At 43.3% G+C, this 14,566-nt stretch overlaps 1 protein-coding gene across 1 annotated transcript; it reads right to left on the reverse strand.

The window, feature by feature from the left end:
- Window positions 1-3,605: 3,605 nt before the first annotated feature.
- MALSU1 (mitochondrial assembly of ribosomal large subunit 1) lies at window positions 3,606-10,907 on the reverse strand (the record flags this gene model as incomplete). Its single annotated transcript, XM_081996395.1, has 4 exons — window positions 3,606-3,784; window positions 4,991-5,072; window positions 8,569-8,747; window positions 10,718-10,907. 4 exons carry the CDS (start codon window positions 10,905-10,907, stop codon window positions 3,606-3,608), a joined length of 630 nt encoding a protein of 209 aa, XP_081852521.1.
- Between the last annotated feature and the right edge of the window lie 3,659 nt (window positions 10,908-14,566).

The following is a 14,566-nucleotide window of genomic DNA, read 5'->3' on the forward strand; positions in this document are numbered from 1 at the left end:
TTTTAAACTCCTGAGGCATAGGGACAGACTGTTCTAAGTATTTGCGGTGCTTTGAGCAAGTTGGTTTTCTGTCCGTAATAACAACTGGATAAGGATGAACAGTCACCCACAGGTATTCCACAGCTGCGAGGCCATCCAGCAGCCAGGTTGTGACGTTTGTACTGCAAGCAGTGACTTCTGTGGCTTGTAATTCATCTCCCTCTCATCTTAACAATGCTATATGGGCTGTAGGACAACCTATAGCTCATGGCTGCAGTCTTACGAGCTCATTTAGGCCAGCTGCTGTGAAAGGGATGTGTATTCAACAGTCCTGACCCAGGGCAAACATGAAGGAATCTTTAACAGCTTTGAAGCAAGATCTGTGCTGTAGTGAAACTTTATTTTTGGCTGCTTTTTACCCAGTCTTTACTTTGACGCTGTCAGTGTGGTGAAGCTGTGGAATGATGCTTGGATAGGCAGAACCAGTCAAACTAGCAAGCCAACGTGATGGCAACCAGTATCTTGCTGCTACCACCACCACCCAAACGCACACCACTTGCCAGTGAGGTGGTATTGCCTCTCCATATATATCCTTGTTAACATTACTTGCAGTAGAAATGAGACTAAATGTTTAACTGAAGGCTTTAGTGTGAGAGGGAGGGGTTGGGGAATGAAGGAGTGTTATGAAAAATATAATTCTGTATCCTTTTAATGAGGAGTGGAAAATCAAACTTGTTTACCAAACTCTTGCACCCTCCCACTTGTCTTCATGAACTCATTTACTGGGACCAACCAGCAGAAAGAGGGAATTGAAGACATGATGTCTGTAGAAGACACTGCATAGGGCATTGCATTTCACAGGGAACTCTATAAGCTCATTTTTCATGCTAATATAGAGCAATCTTCTCAGAACTGGCATCCCTGCCATCTGAGCAACATAAGAAGTTAAGCCTTCCTCTGTATCGCTGGTGCATTTGTGACAGCTAAACCCCTGACCATTTTAAGCATTTGCTTAATCATGATGCTTTTATTTGCTTCTAACCTTCCAAAGCTTTTATTCCTAAGCTGCAATTTCAAAGGCATGCGCTCTTTCTATTAGTTTCCATTAAATGAAGCATGTATGCTGTGCAGGACAGCATGGTCTCCTCATAGTCCTAGGGCACAGGATTTTTAAATGAACATGAAAAATTGTGGAGTAAGCCCTCAAGCTGGGCTGTTAACAGAGGTGTTAGCTCAACTGATGAACACAAACACTGCTTGATAACAAAGTTACTCAAATGCAGTGCAGGAAACTGGTGAAATGATGACAAATGATTCACTGACAAAGGTTTTGCCTTGATAATTGTTTCTCCCATTCATCCCACCATCAAGGGATCCTCCACAGAGCCAAATCTGCATGTACCTCTGTACAGGATGAATCTATAGACTCACTGGACAAGCTGCTCAGTATTTTTGTTTTACACAGAAATCACCTGATCAGTACAACTGAAACCATTCCCAAATATTTTCCTTCCAAAAAGGGTTTAACATTGCACAGTACTGATTGTTCAGACTGCCTTTGTTAATTCCTAGGTCCCAGCTTTATAAGAGGGTCAGGCCAAAGGCTCACCAACTGAGGCAGGTAACCTGGCTAGGCGACCACAGTAGCTCAGCACTGATTACAATTGCTTCTGTCAAATGGGGGATGAGGAGATTGTTCTCACTGGCAGCAATCAGAGGATGTTCTATGTAACTCCTTTGCACAATGTGCTTTGTCAGTAAATTCAGTTATTTATTTTGTTTATTTTACTCTTTTGTGTCTCTTAAGTTAAGTTCACTTGATTCTCTTTTTTGGTGTGTTTTGTCTTACAAACTAATATCCCTTTCCAGCTGCAAGAGCCCTAGTCTATTTACACAGAAGCTGTTCCCTACCTCTTATTGTTCTTTTCTGGGTGCTGCTTTTGTTACTGTGCTCTTTGAGACAGGACACAGTGTGTGGTTCTGGTCACTAAACGTGGGTTCACACAATGGCCTAACATTTGCCAAACTTGCCTCCATTCAGCTAGTATTACTTATCTTCAGCAGCAGCAGCAAAAGGCAAACGGTTTCAGGGGATGATCCAAAGTTAACACCTATGTATCCCTCCTAGGAGGAAAAGCCTGATTTAGAACCCATCACTCTGCAAGACAGCCAAGGTTAGCTTCCCCCCTGTGGATTACTTATTGCCAAGTATCATTAAACATTTTGAAAACCTTTCTTTGCAGTCAGATTTACCACCATACCTTTATTTTGTGAGCAAAGATGTTTCATCTGCATAGTTTAGCTACAAGTAATATCAAAGAGCAGGTGAACTCAGAGGCAGTTACTCCTGAAAAAACAGAGCCTAGACACAGCAAGAAAACATGACCAGTGTGAAACGGAGAAGGCTTTTGTTTTAAAAACAACCAACTGACCCAAACATGTACCCCTCCCCCCTAAAAACCACAACCACACAAGAAAAAAAACCAAGGTCATGTTCTTTGAGCAGCTGCTGTGCAGGGAAGAGATGCAGACAGAGCTTCAAGTAGTTTGTGGGGCTATGGGAGGAAAAAAGGCAGTTGCCCTCAGGGCTCCTGCTTCCTGATGCATGGCAGAGCAAGCTTCTCCAGAAGGAAAAGCTCCTAAGCTAACAATGGAAGCCCTGTCCTGTAGTGGAGAAAAGAATCTTGTTTGACACAGGCAAGTTTTCTTACCATCTTGAAGCTCTTTGCTTATCAGACCATGCAGCAGTCAAAGAACATGCTGCACACCAACTTCTGAAAGCGCTGAACAGTCCGTTAGCAGCAAGTAATGCTCAGTGACTAAAGGCTTCCTTTAGAACTTTCACACACTTCAAAGGAGCTGAAGGTTTACACTGCAACAGCATGTTGCCTCAGTGCCTTTTCCAGAAACTAGGTGCAAGAAAAACTAGGAGAGGGGTCAACTGCACACTTAGAATGAGCTGAATGTTTTAACATGAAGCTCTTCAGGTTTTTTTTTTTCATTTATTATTTAAAACAGATTGGCCTTGGCTGAAAAACTGAGTTGCTGTTCTGTTAACTCAAGACACATTCATTTGTCACTGCTGCTCTTGGCTTTTAAGTGCTTGGTAGCACCAGTCTATTTTCTCTTCTCCTTCAACTCAGAGCATGAGTTGTTTCATCATGACCAGAAGCAAATGGCTTAATACAAGAAGCCTCATCATTACTTCATGTAATTTTTCCTTGCAGCACTCAAGTCTTTCTTGCGCTGCCACTACAGGCACGTCTTTCAAAGATACTAGAAAAACAAATAATGTAGAGGCTGAGCATGAGTTTTTAGGCAGATGTCTTTGCCCCACTCGTCTCACTGCAAACTCCATTGAGACAGTGACTCTCACAGGAAGCTCCCTTATGATAGGATTCCTTCTTTGACATTTTATGGTTGGACTTGATCTTAAGGGTCTTTTCCAACCTACGTGATTCTGTGATTCCGGTCATTTTTGTAGCTTGTTCAGAACTTTACCTAGGCACATCTAATAAATACACTGTTTCATACTGATCAACTAGTGACTGTTAAGTCAGTAATCAAAACTCTATGTCTCTCGGATCTGTTAAGAGACTCATTTCTTTTTTCACCCAGCAGCTGCATTAAGTTCTTGTCTCAAGATGATCACTGCTGTTAGGAGTCAGTCCAAATATAAAGTCTTCCGGCAGCAACTGTGGAGTCATTTGTGCTAACTGGTCATCATAGGAACCGAGGGTCCATAGCTTCTCCAATTCATAAGCCTCTCGTGTCTCTGGCAGCATAAAATGCACCACTATGCTACCTGCACAGAAGAGAGAGTCACAATAAATTAACATGAACTGTAAACCACAACTACAATTCCAGTTGCACAAAGAGTTAAAGTCTTTCAATCCCCATTCTGGCGAGATAGAACAGGTCAGCTGGAGGTCTCTTCTTAAGCTGCTGGTTCCAGTTCTTGAACAGTCAGGAACTGGTCAGTCCTTCATAAGCATCCAAGACTCGCCAGATAGGAGAATGAGAGGGACAACACTCTCGTTTAAATTAAAACACTATCACAAGACTCCAGGCCAAAGTTATGACTTCTAGGGGACAGAAGGAAGTAAGCCGAAAGAAATTTTTCTTGAAAGAGTCCCCTCCCTAAGGTTATAGATGGACTTTCAGCTTTCCTATATTACCAACAACATTCAGCTATAGCCAAGTAATTTTCCTTAGGTGTGCTGCTCACACTTCTCAGGTGGTTTTTATAATGAAGCAGGTCCAAACTTTGATGTAATAAGGTTTTTTCTTACAGGTTTTCATTAATTCTGTGCAAACAATAATAGACAACATTAATTCCAGTGTACTAATGCAGTTTTTTTTCTAGTTATGCCCTTAAATGTCGGTCTGTTTTCAGTTATAACTATCAAAAATCATTGACAGTAAAGCAACCAAGGCTTAACATTACTGGCTGCAGTGCTCCTCACCCACCCAACACTCTTTTAAGCCAAAACAAAGTTAGAGGGTGAGATTCTAGAGCTAGCAGTGGAGGAGAAATGCTTTCTGAATGCAAAGTCTCTTATGTTTGCATAGAGAGCTTCACACTTGTAGAATAAGGAATTAAACTCAATTTCTTAGGACTGAGGTCTATCCCCATGTCATGGTATGGTCTGGAAAAGTCTGTTCAAAAGTTCACTACTAGGGCAGCACACAAAGTCCCCACTCCCCCAGACAGGAATTATGAAAACCTGAGAAAATGGACTGAAGTAGCTTTTCTCTTTGCACTACTTTTATCTCCAATTTATTAAAACCTGTTTTAGCCACTGAAGAGTAGCTACTGCTTTCTTCTCAGTGCCAATGATCTTTAGTGAAAACTTATTTAGTATCTCAGTGAGTTCAAGCAAAAACAACAGGAATTCCAAACCAGCAGAGTATTGTGAACTCTCCACAGCAACCAGGTTCATGGTGAGATGCTTCCTTTAACAAAGAGCTCATGCAGCACTTCAGATTTGTCACATTCACAAATATTTACCAAAATCAATGCACAGCCAGTCGTCTGTCTCTTTCCCTTCAATCTGAGTATGAGGATCACTTTCTTCTTTGTGATGCTTGTACTGAGAGAGAAGCAATGACAGAAAATTAAATACTTTGCATTTATTTAAAAGCACTCAAACCTAACAGATAAGCTGGACTTTGCCGAGTTGTCTACAGTTGTTTTAAATCTGAAGTGGGTTAGATTACTCTTGTTGGTTCTGGGGTCTGCACAAAAAAAGAATAATATACACTTGCAGCAGTGGAAAATAAGTACAGATTTCTCAATGGGATTTAGTATCAAACCTGGAATTCTAATGCTCAAAATTCCCATACAGTTATCCACAAATTTTATAGGTGTCCATTTTTTCCTCAAGGTGATTACTTAGCATTAGTCTTTCAGGTATAGATTCCTTGTAACTGCCATTACCACTAAATTTTATTTCCTTTCAGATACCTTTCATTGTTGTTTCACAGTGGCTAGTTAAGGATGCAGAAATGGAGGTGCCAAGCTTATCCTCTTCTCAGATAGAGGGCAGGGAGAAAACAGGTTTCAAACCATGCTATGAGGAAGGCATTTAAATAAGCCTCCTCCCTGTTGAGAGCACGCTCTCAACACCCATTGCAAGATGGGGAGGAAAACACAACCAGCACACAGGTTTCCAAGCTACGAAGCACTGTGAGAGAGGGGTGAGGATAGCTCAAAGCTGGACTGCAAAAGCTCAGCTAGCGCAAGATTGCTGGTTCCCTATGCGATACAGTAGCTTTCATAGACACCAGCTTGACAGGCCCAGCTCTCCCCATCTGACACATAAAGCACCTAAGCACCCACAAGAGCTAAAGAAATTTGACAACTAGAAACGTAAGTATGTCCTCTTTCATATCTGGCTATAACCTACTCATTTCCTTACAAAAAGCATCAATAGAAAAAAAATGGGATGAAGTCAGCTGTGTCTTCACAGACCTCCTTTATTCAAATTTCTGCCTTATTTCTAGTAGCAGCAGCCAATCAAAAAAATGTGGAAACCTTTTCCAACCTGAAATTAAAAACCCAACAAACCAAACAACATTTATTTCAGCATAAGGCCACAAGGCAACAGAGAGTGAAACTGCATGGCTCTAACAGTAATTTCTGCCACGAAAGACAAAATACAAAATAACAGGTTGTATCAGCATGGCTGGCTAACACTTGAGTCCCATTTCACTGGGAAAGCAATTATCACAAAATGCAACTCTTCCTGTCATTCCCACGCAATACTAGCTGCTGGACAACAGCCCCAGTTTGCAAACCAGAACAGAAAACTTTCAAAATGTAATTCAGAACTACCTTCCTTTCTTTAAGATAGTCGTGAGATATCCTCAAAAGCAGGTAATTGTCAAAGACTCTGTGAAAGTCTGCTTAAAATACTAAAGAGCCCAGCATGCACTACCATCACCTATGTAACAGAGGTTGGAAAGGCTGATCATAGAGTAGTTTGGGTTGGAAGGGACCTTTAAAGGTCACCTAGTCGAACCCCCTGCAATAAGCAGGGACATCTTCAATTAGAGCAGGTTGCTCAGAGCCCCGTCCAACCTGTCCTCGAATGTTTCCAAGGATGGGGCATCTACCACCTCTCTGGGCAACCTGTGCCAGTGTTTCACCACCCTCATTGCCTCTCTTCCTTAGATCTAGTCTAAATCTGCCCTTTTTTCGTTTAAAGCCATTGCCCCTTGTCCTATTGCAACAGGCCCTGCTAAAAAAGTCTGTCCCCATCTTTCTTATCAGCCCCCTTTAAGTACTGGAAGGCTACAATAAGGTCTCCCTGGAGCCTTCTCCTCTCCAGGCTGAACAACCCCAACTCCCTCAGCCTTTCTTCACAGGAGAGGTGTTCCATCCCTCTGATCATTTTTGTAGCCCTCCTCTGGATCCTCTCCAACAGGTCCACATCTTTCCTGTGCTGAGGACTCCAGAGCTGGACACAGTACTGATGTCCACTGCAAGTTTCCTTCAGCTTTGTCTTTAAAAGCTGTGTAATGGTGAACAGATTATAATAAAGCCAAGTGTTAGTTTCCTCCTCTAACATGAAACCAGATGGGAAGGGGTAAGCAGTTGTTGGGATTTTGCCATTTACAAGCTACTGGGAGAAAAGCAGAAAGACCTCATGCCATACATGAGCACCTCTCCATTTTAGTGTAAATCATGCACTATTATAACATTTTAGGTACCGTAATGGTAAAGGTAGCCAGCTGCCTAGCAGCACTCCTGAGTACCTGTTCTGCTTTACATCTTAAGCTTCAGCTTATTTTTTGCTTAGAAAACTTTCAATGCCAGGCAAGCTCAGCCACTCCCAAGTACTTGGCCAGGCTTCCCAGTTTCTCAGGATGCCCAGGAGGATGCCACGTCTCCCCAGAGGCTCTGCCCTTGCAAAGGAGCTGCTCTTACAGCCACCAGAGGGAGCAGCCAGTTGTAGCAGAGGCATGTTTTCGCAGGGTGGGTGGCATTCATTGCTCTCTCCTGCTCTGTTGATTTAAGATTATCGAGTTATGCAAGTAATACAGTACATATTAAGCACTTAAATTTAGTACATTCAAATCACACTAATACAACTTCTAGCTGGAGGCAAAATTTCAGTTTGCAAAGATGCATCAGTTCCTGCAGAGAACACAAGAAACTCCCCCCACCTGCTCAGAAAGGCACCGAAAAGCAACACCATCCCGCCCGCCCCCCCGCCAAGTCTCACAGCTGAAACTAATGGGACTGGAAGGAAGTAAAACCAAGAGCCAAAGGAAAAATGGGGTCAGGAAGGGAAAAGAAAAGTCTGTGAAGAGAAGACAAACTACAGGTTGAGTACAGACAGCTGATGGAGATGCGGCCTAGTCATATTTCTCCCACTGTGCTTTTTAACAGTCAGCTGGCTACTGTAGCCATAAAGTTTCTCCCTCCTCGAGTCTGGTCCTTATCCCCAAACTCTACCTGTATTTTTATTCTGATCTCTATTTTTGTACTGAAAAACTCACATTCCACCAAAGCCAAACAGTGCAAGACTTCCGTGCAAGAACAGCGGCTGCTGCTTCTCCTTTCCTCCTGTACATGCACAGTATGGTGGCTATTAACTAGCAGTTTGCTTTATTAAGCCCATGAGGGGATCCTGTGCCTCATAACATGCCATCTTTTTTCCAGCCTTACAATATACCTGAGAACCTGGAAATTTTAGGGATTAGCATTTGAAAACAGTCAGATTAAGCTATTTTCAATGAGTGGGAACAGCTATGGAGCTTGCTGGATGGAAGGCAAAAGTGGACACAGGTCATCATCACCATTTCACATCACTCTTGTTCTAGCCACCAAATTGTGCTAATGTCATCACTGTTCTCAATCAAGAGGCCTGGTTTCAAACTATATTCTCTACATTTTGAGTACTACTGCTAAAGCAAAAAAAGTACAGTTAGTTGCTAGATGTATTCAGGACTAAATGAAATAAGGATAATTAGTGTCATCTTGCTTGGTATACCCCTATACATGCAATCCTGGGGAAATTCCTTTCACAACACTTAAAACCACTACCCAAAACCCAGTGATGGGAGTGGGAACTGTCTTACCATTTTCAGCAAGTAATGTGCCATTGCATGGAGATGTCGTGTTGAAGATCCGCTCACAATTATAAAATAATTACAGTATTTTATTTCTGGAGGTAGCTGGATGACACAGATGTCTTTAGCATTTTCTTGCCTCAGCAGAGCTACAACAAAGTCAAGGTTGAACTTCGGAAGAACAGTATCTGGAACAGACAGAAAAATTAATATAATTTATCTTTTTAATTGCAAAAATCAATCACTTAAGATGACATAAAATGGCAATGAACTGAATTATAGCCTAAGCTAGCCACTCACTATGGAGTTTGGTTTGATACTGATAATGCAACATCAACTACAGATTTTTAAAAATTATTTTTAAAACCATCTAAATTGAGAACTAAGCACTCTTCTGGTAAATAACACTCTATCACCAGATATAGCAGTTAGAAAACATCAAAGTTTCTTTTAGGTTACTTACTTATTTCTTGTTAGTACTTAAGAGTCAAAGCTATCATCAGATATTCGTCAATTAAGATGAATGAAACCTAAGTACTTCAACAGACATTATTAAAACAGACAAAATTAAAAATCTTTCAGAACAATGCTTTTCAACAGGCCTGTGATAATACATGGTGATGAAATTACTTGAAAATCTTAAGTAGATTAAATCAATATATTGAAAATGGAACTGATGTGATGTAGTGTGAAGGTACTTTTTATCTTCACACTGAGGAAAGCCACTTTTTCTTTTTCCCTAGCCTGTTCTGCCACAGAGGATTATAATATTGTAGACAAAGCTTTAGTCCTTCAACAGTTTAAGCGAGCCAGCTTAGAAACTAGTAAATTAGTGCAACTACCTTCTGTTCACACCATGAAATCAGTTTATTTCTAATTTGCCCTAATTAGGTAGATGCAACTTGTGTGCATACTTAAGGCATAATTTGAATCTGTCAGCAATGCATGCCTGTCACTATAAAGTGAACATTAGTGCAGACTAAGCATCAGCACAAAGCCAAGCTTTATATTTACCAATATAAAGGAAAAAACCAAACAAAAGAACAATAGCTACATATAATTATATGCATGAATGGGGATATGAAATTGGATTGGATCTCCGTAAATGAAAGCCTTTGAGCTTAGGGACTCATGCACTTTTTCAACTTTTGCTGTGGTCACACATGAAGAAAATTAGCAGTGGCCACAGCTCCTCCAGACACAGCAGTTACAAAAGTTAAATATTTGCCTGGTAGCCACATGTGAAGTCTCTAGTGCCTGCTTAGAGAAGTAATGGTCTAAACAACTCCAGGCACACTCTGCCACACTGAACGTCATGGTCAGATCTAGGCTAGAGAAGATCTGCAGAACAGCTACAACAACAAACCAGCTCTGTGCACACAATGCTTATACCCGTAACCAGCCACCGTGCTACCGAAACTGTTACCTATACAGGGAAATTTCTTTGCGAGCATACATCAGAGAAACACACCTCCAACTCGGCACCGCTATCCTCACAGAAGTTCCTGTACGTATCTACACACGGGCTCAGTCTGTGCTAGCCACCGAGGCCCCGCTTTGCAGCGGGAACTTAGAAGGTGACGCTGGTTCAGGCCTGCGGTCTCAGCCAAGGTAAGGGCCATTCCATCGCACCAGGCACCCCCAGGATCCTCCCGCAGCTGCAGAATGAGATTCCATGCGTCCCGAACAGTTACTTGCATCCCGAGGCGTTACATTTCGCTTAGGGCACCATTCACAGAGACGGAGAGCTCAGGGCAGAGCTGAAGGCCTTGGGGTCGGCGGCCTCCTTGACACCCCACCTCACGACCACGCTTGGGCCTACCAGGCCCGCGCCTTACCCCGCGCGGAGGCCGCAACACCACGTTCACCGGCGCTTCGCGCCCGCGGAGCCGCCAGCTCGGAGGGCGCTTGGGCAGCGCCTCGCTAGCAAGGGAAGGCCTGCTCGACACATGCACTCCCTCTCTCGCTGTGAGGCGGTGGGAGCCCTCCGAGAGCACCTCGAGAACGATTATGTTTAACAATCGTGAGAGAAGCAGACCGAAGTAGCAAGCGGCAAGCCAAGGACCACGACCGGTGTTCGCGCACCGAGAGGACCCGCTGGCTTATCCGGCAGGTCGCCCCGCCCCCCCCGGCTAGGTCACCCTTCGCTGGGCCCTACCTGCTGCCTGGCGCCGCTCCACCGCCGCCCACAGCGCCCCGGCTCCGCCACCTCCCGCGTGCCGCGCCACCGCACAGCCCCCATGGGGAGCCCCGGCAACTCGAGGGGGCAGCTCCGGCCGGAGGGCACCCCCCGCCGCGGTGGCGATAGGCCGCAGCACCCAGCGCGCCTCCGACACCGCCCGCCACATGCCCCCTCCGGCACCGCGGCCCGCCTCTCCCCGGCATGCCACTCAGCGATTGGCCAGCGGTGGAGACGCCCCTCTCACTTTACTGGCTTATCCTGACGTCGCTCGGGCAGCGATGTTGGGCGCGTGCGCAGTGCTTGTCTGGAGGCGGTGGCGGGCTGAGGCCGAGGCTGCAGGCGGGTTGTCCTTGCCCCTCCGCCGATGGCTGGGGGGCCCCACGGGGAAAGGGCGCTCTCTGAGGAGCGGTTCCTCTCCGAAGAGAGGCCGCTGGGGCCGTCATATTCCATCCCCGCACGGCCCAGCCCCGGGGAGTCCCGATGTGCGTAGATGGGAACGTCGGGGCGCGCAGTGGCTCGGCCTCGCCTTCCCCGTCCCCGTTTTACGATGCTCGTCAGTGTTTTCTGAGGGGTGTCTAAGCCACAAGGTGGTAAAAGGAGAGGATCGGGGGTGAAGGGACGGGGCCTGGACAGCAGTAACGAGCGTTGTTGGGAGCTGGAAAGGAGCAGACCCAAAACGTGGGCACTGCCGTAGAAACCCTCAACACGTATCACAGTTCAAGCCTTCTACCCCCTTTTAAAGTATATGGTTTGGGCTAAGAAGCTGGTTAAGGTTTGAAACTAATACATTTTTTGGGGGAAAGTGTGTTTTACGTTTGTGTAATTCCCACACAGTGTTAATGGGCGCAGGGTAACAGTCTCGCTGTGTTTGTTTTGCTATGGAGAATGCTGTCACGAGTTAAAAAGCTATGACCTAGGCAAGTTTGAGCATTTCTGTTTACTGTGGGTGAAATGTGTTTCCCTCCACCCCCTTCCCCTGGAGGTGTTGGCATTTACACTGTCAGTGAAATAAAAGACTTACTGTTCAGACTGTTTTTCCCTCCCTCCCTGAGTATGATGGTAAAACAATGGTATTATGACTTAAAAGGTATAATCTTGTGAATTATAAAGACCTGTAGTGATAAAAGCTTTAGCTTTAAAGGAAATTTTACTATGCTGTACAAGGCTGGAGGTGGTCAGTTACACTAATAGGCCACAGTGTCTGGATGTCTCTTGCAAAGTTTAGATTGATTCTTCTACAATTCCGTCAGGGGCTGGGTTTTTTAGCCTTAGTTTCAGCTTAGAAATGCTTTTGGTAAGAAAAAAATGCTACATCTGATGAGACTCTTAATTGTCTGCTATAGGAAATGTTCAAGAAGAAAAGGGGAAAGGGACAAAACAAGCAGTTTGAAATAATACTTAATTTTTTAAAGTAATTTTTAACAAACTTAGTTACCTAAATAATGTTTCCATGTCTCTCAATGACATGTTTGAAAAGATGTTCTTTCTAAAGAAGATGCACATTTATGTTTGATGTCATTCTTTGATGTTGTATCTCCAAAGGGGATGCCTGAAACCTGTTTTGTAACATTTGCTGACATTCACAAATCTGTTGTTTGTCAGCTGTTCTTGCCTTTGAAGGACACAAAGTTCATTTGTATCCTGGTCTGTTCTGAAATTGGGTTCCTCAGCTGTTGTCTGGTTGTCAAGAAAGTCTCCTCACTTCTCAAGTTCATGGTGCCATTGCTCTGAGTACACTTGAAGGGAGACTGCAAAAACAGCTAGATAACCAATGGTAGTACCAGATGTGCATAAGTGAACTAATACTAAGGCAAATCCAGTTGTGTTTTCTGGAGGTAGGTACTGTTTTGATTGGTAATTAGGCAACTCATCAAGTCGATTATCTGACAGAATCTCTTTCTGAGACAAAGGAAATGTACTCTTTAAAATCATTAGATGGTTTATTTGTCAATGCAGCAGTTAGAATCCATTTGCATAGAAGTAAAGATGTATGAAATGGAAGTTACAGCTGAAAAGGCAAAATCAAATTATAAAAATTTAATATTCTGACATACTTGAAGGAAGATAGTGCAAGCTATTCTGTATAATTTGGTTAAAGAATAAAAAAGTTCTTAAAGTGCCTGGAAGCTGTTTTCTATGCAAAAGCTTAAGATGTCTCTGAGCTCCTAACAGGTAGTGTTTTGCTGAAACAAGATGCTTTCTGCATAGAGCCTAGGTCAGTGGTAGCCTGCGTCATCACTGATCCCAAGCGTTTTAGCTGTGATTGATAGATTAAATTTTTTCATGCTGCATTACAGGTCATCTTAAGCTTTCCACTAAACCCCTGTCCTGCCTCAAACTAGAGCAACAAATACAAATTTGTGGTCCTTCCTGTCAGCAATCTGACTGATAACAGAAGACATAACGTTCAGGCAGTAATTTTTGCAGGAAATGTCTTTTCTGTTTAAGTCAGAGAATAGTTTTAGATGCCCAGCTATGGTTAGACAATAGGATGTTACCTATGAGGAAGATGGAACAATGGCAAATATGGTACTTTTAATACTATGACTGAAATGGCCACAAAAGAATTAAAATAATTGGAGAACCTGGAAACAAAAGAAGAGGCTGTTCAATTTTGGAACTAAAGAACTAATCTATGTTGGAATTTACATTTTTTTATATCCTTAAGACACTTGAAGGTGTCCATGCACACTGGGGAACTGGTAGTGAAGACTAGATTCAGATTATGAATAACGAGCATTTGACAGATCTGCCAAGATAGCAGGAAAATATGTTTATGCTTATATATCACCTCAGGAACTGAGAACAATATGTATCAGAGATGTTCCAAGACACAGGAAATAAGCTAATTATACTGAAATACGGATCTTCAAAGAATACAGTGTTTAGAAAAGTATTGTGTAAGATCATTTGCCCAGTCCTCCATTGAAAGTTAATTTCATTTTGATTATAACCTTTAATATTAGCAGTAAGGCTCTTATGGAAAGAGAACTATTTAAAGCATTTTTGGTCTGTTTTCTCATCTCAGTGAACCTTTTTAGAAAGCTTTTCCCTTCTACAAATAAGATGCTTTCCTTTTCTCATCATCCAGTAATCCTGCCTTCAGCAGTTTGCTTCTGGTCTGACACTGTGAAATGCCATGATGCAGGATGATGAGCATGTATGGCTAGAATGACCAGATCACTTGCGAAAGCCCTCAACATGAGTTTTCTTAACACAGACTTGCAGCTAGAGTGAACAAGTGAAGGCACGTTGATTTTGCAGATGTTTACACTTTCTAACCTGCATCATGCAAAAGCAGAAACTGGAGCATAGTGCTTTATTTATATTGGGGTTTTCATTTATTTAAGTAGTCAAAGGCAGAGGGATGGAGGAGAAGAAGAAATTAATATATCTTTACAGCAGGAGAGAGAGGAATGAAAAGAGAAGGGGAGAAGGGAGTTGAATGCTACCCCTTCCTGACAGAACTGTCGTTCTGCTGACCCTTGTACATGGAGCATGTATCTGCCCTCTGGGAAGCAGTTGGTGCCAGTCCAGTGTCTCAAGACCAACGGGAACAAAGGAGACAAAGACAGCATCAGCAATTGCCTCTAAGAATTTTACATGGGACTTGGAGTAAAAGTTTCAACAGGGAGAGCCAAGCAGATGGGCCTTATCTTGTTGCTCAGGTGTCTGTGGTCTAGTTTCTAGTGAGACTCATGCACTGGTAGCCATGTCCAGTAGGAAAGTAAATGTGTCCAGCCTTGTTTTCTGGCCCTGAGGGCAACTGGCATGTAATGAGTCATGCTATTGAACCGTGCAAAACAGGGTGGCTGCTGCCAAACT

The sequence above is a fragment of the Phaethon aethereus genome (genome assembly GCF_964289735.1).
Source record: "Phaethon aethereus genome assembly, chromosome: 2".
Taxonomy (NCBI): Eukaryota; Metazoa; Chordata; class Aves; order Phaethontiformes; family Phaethontidae; genus Phaethon; species Phaethon aethereus.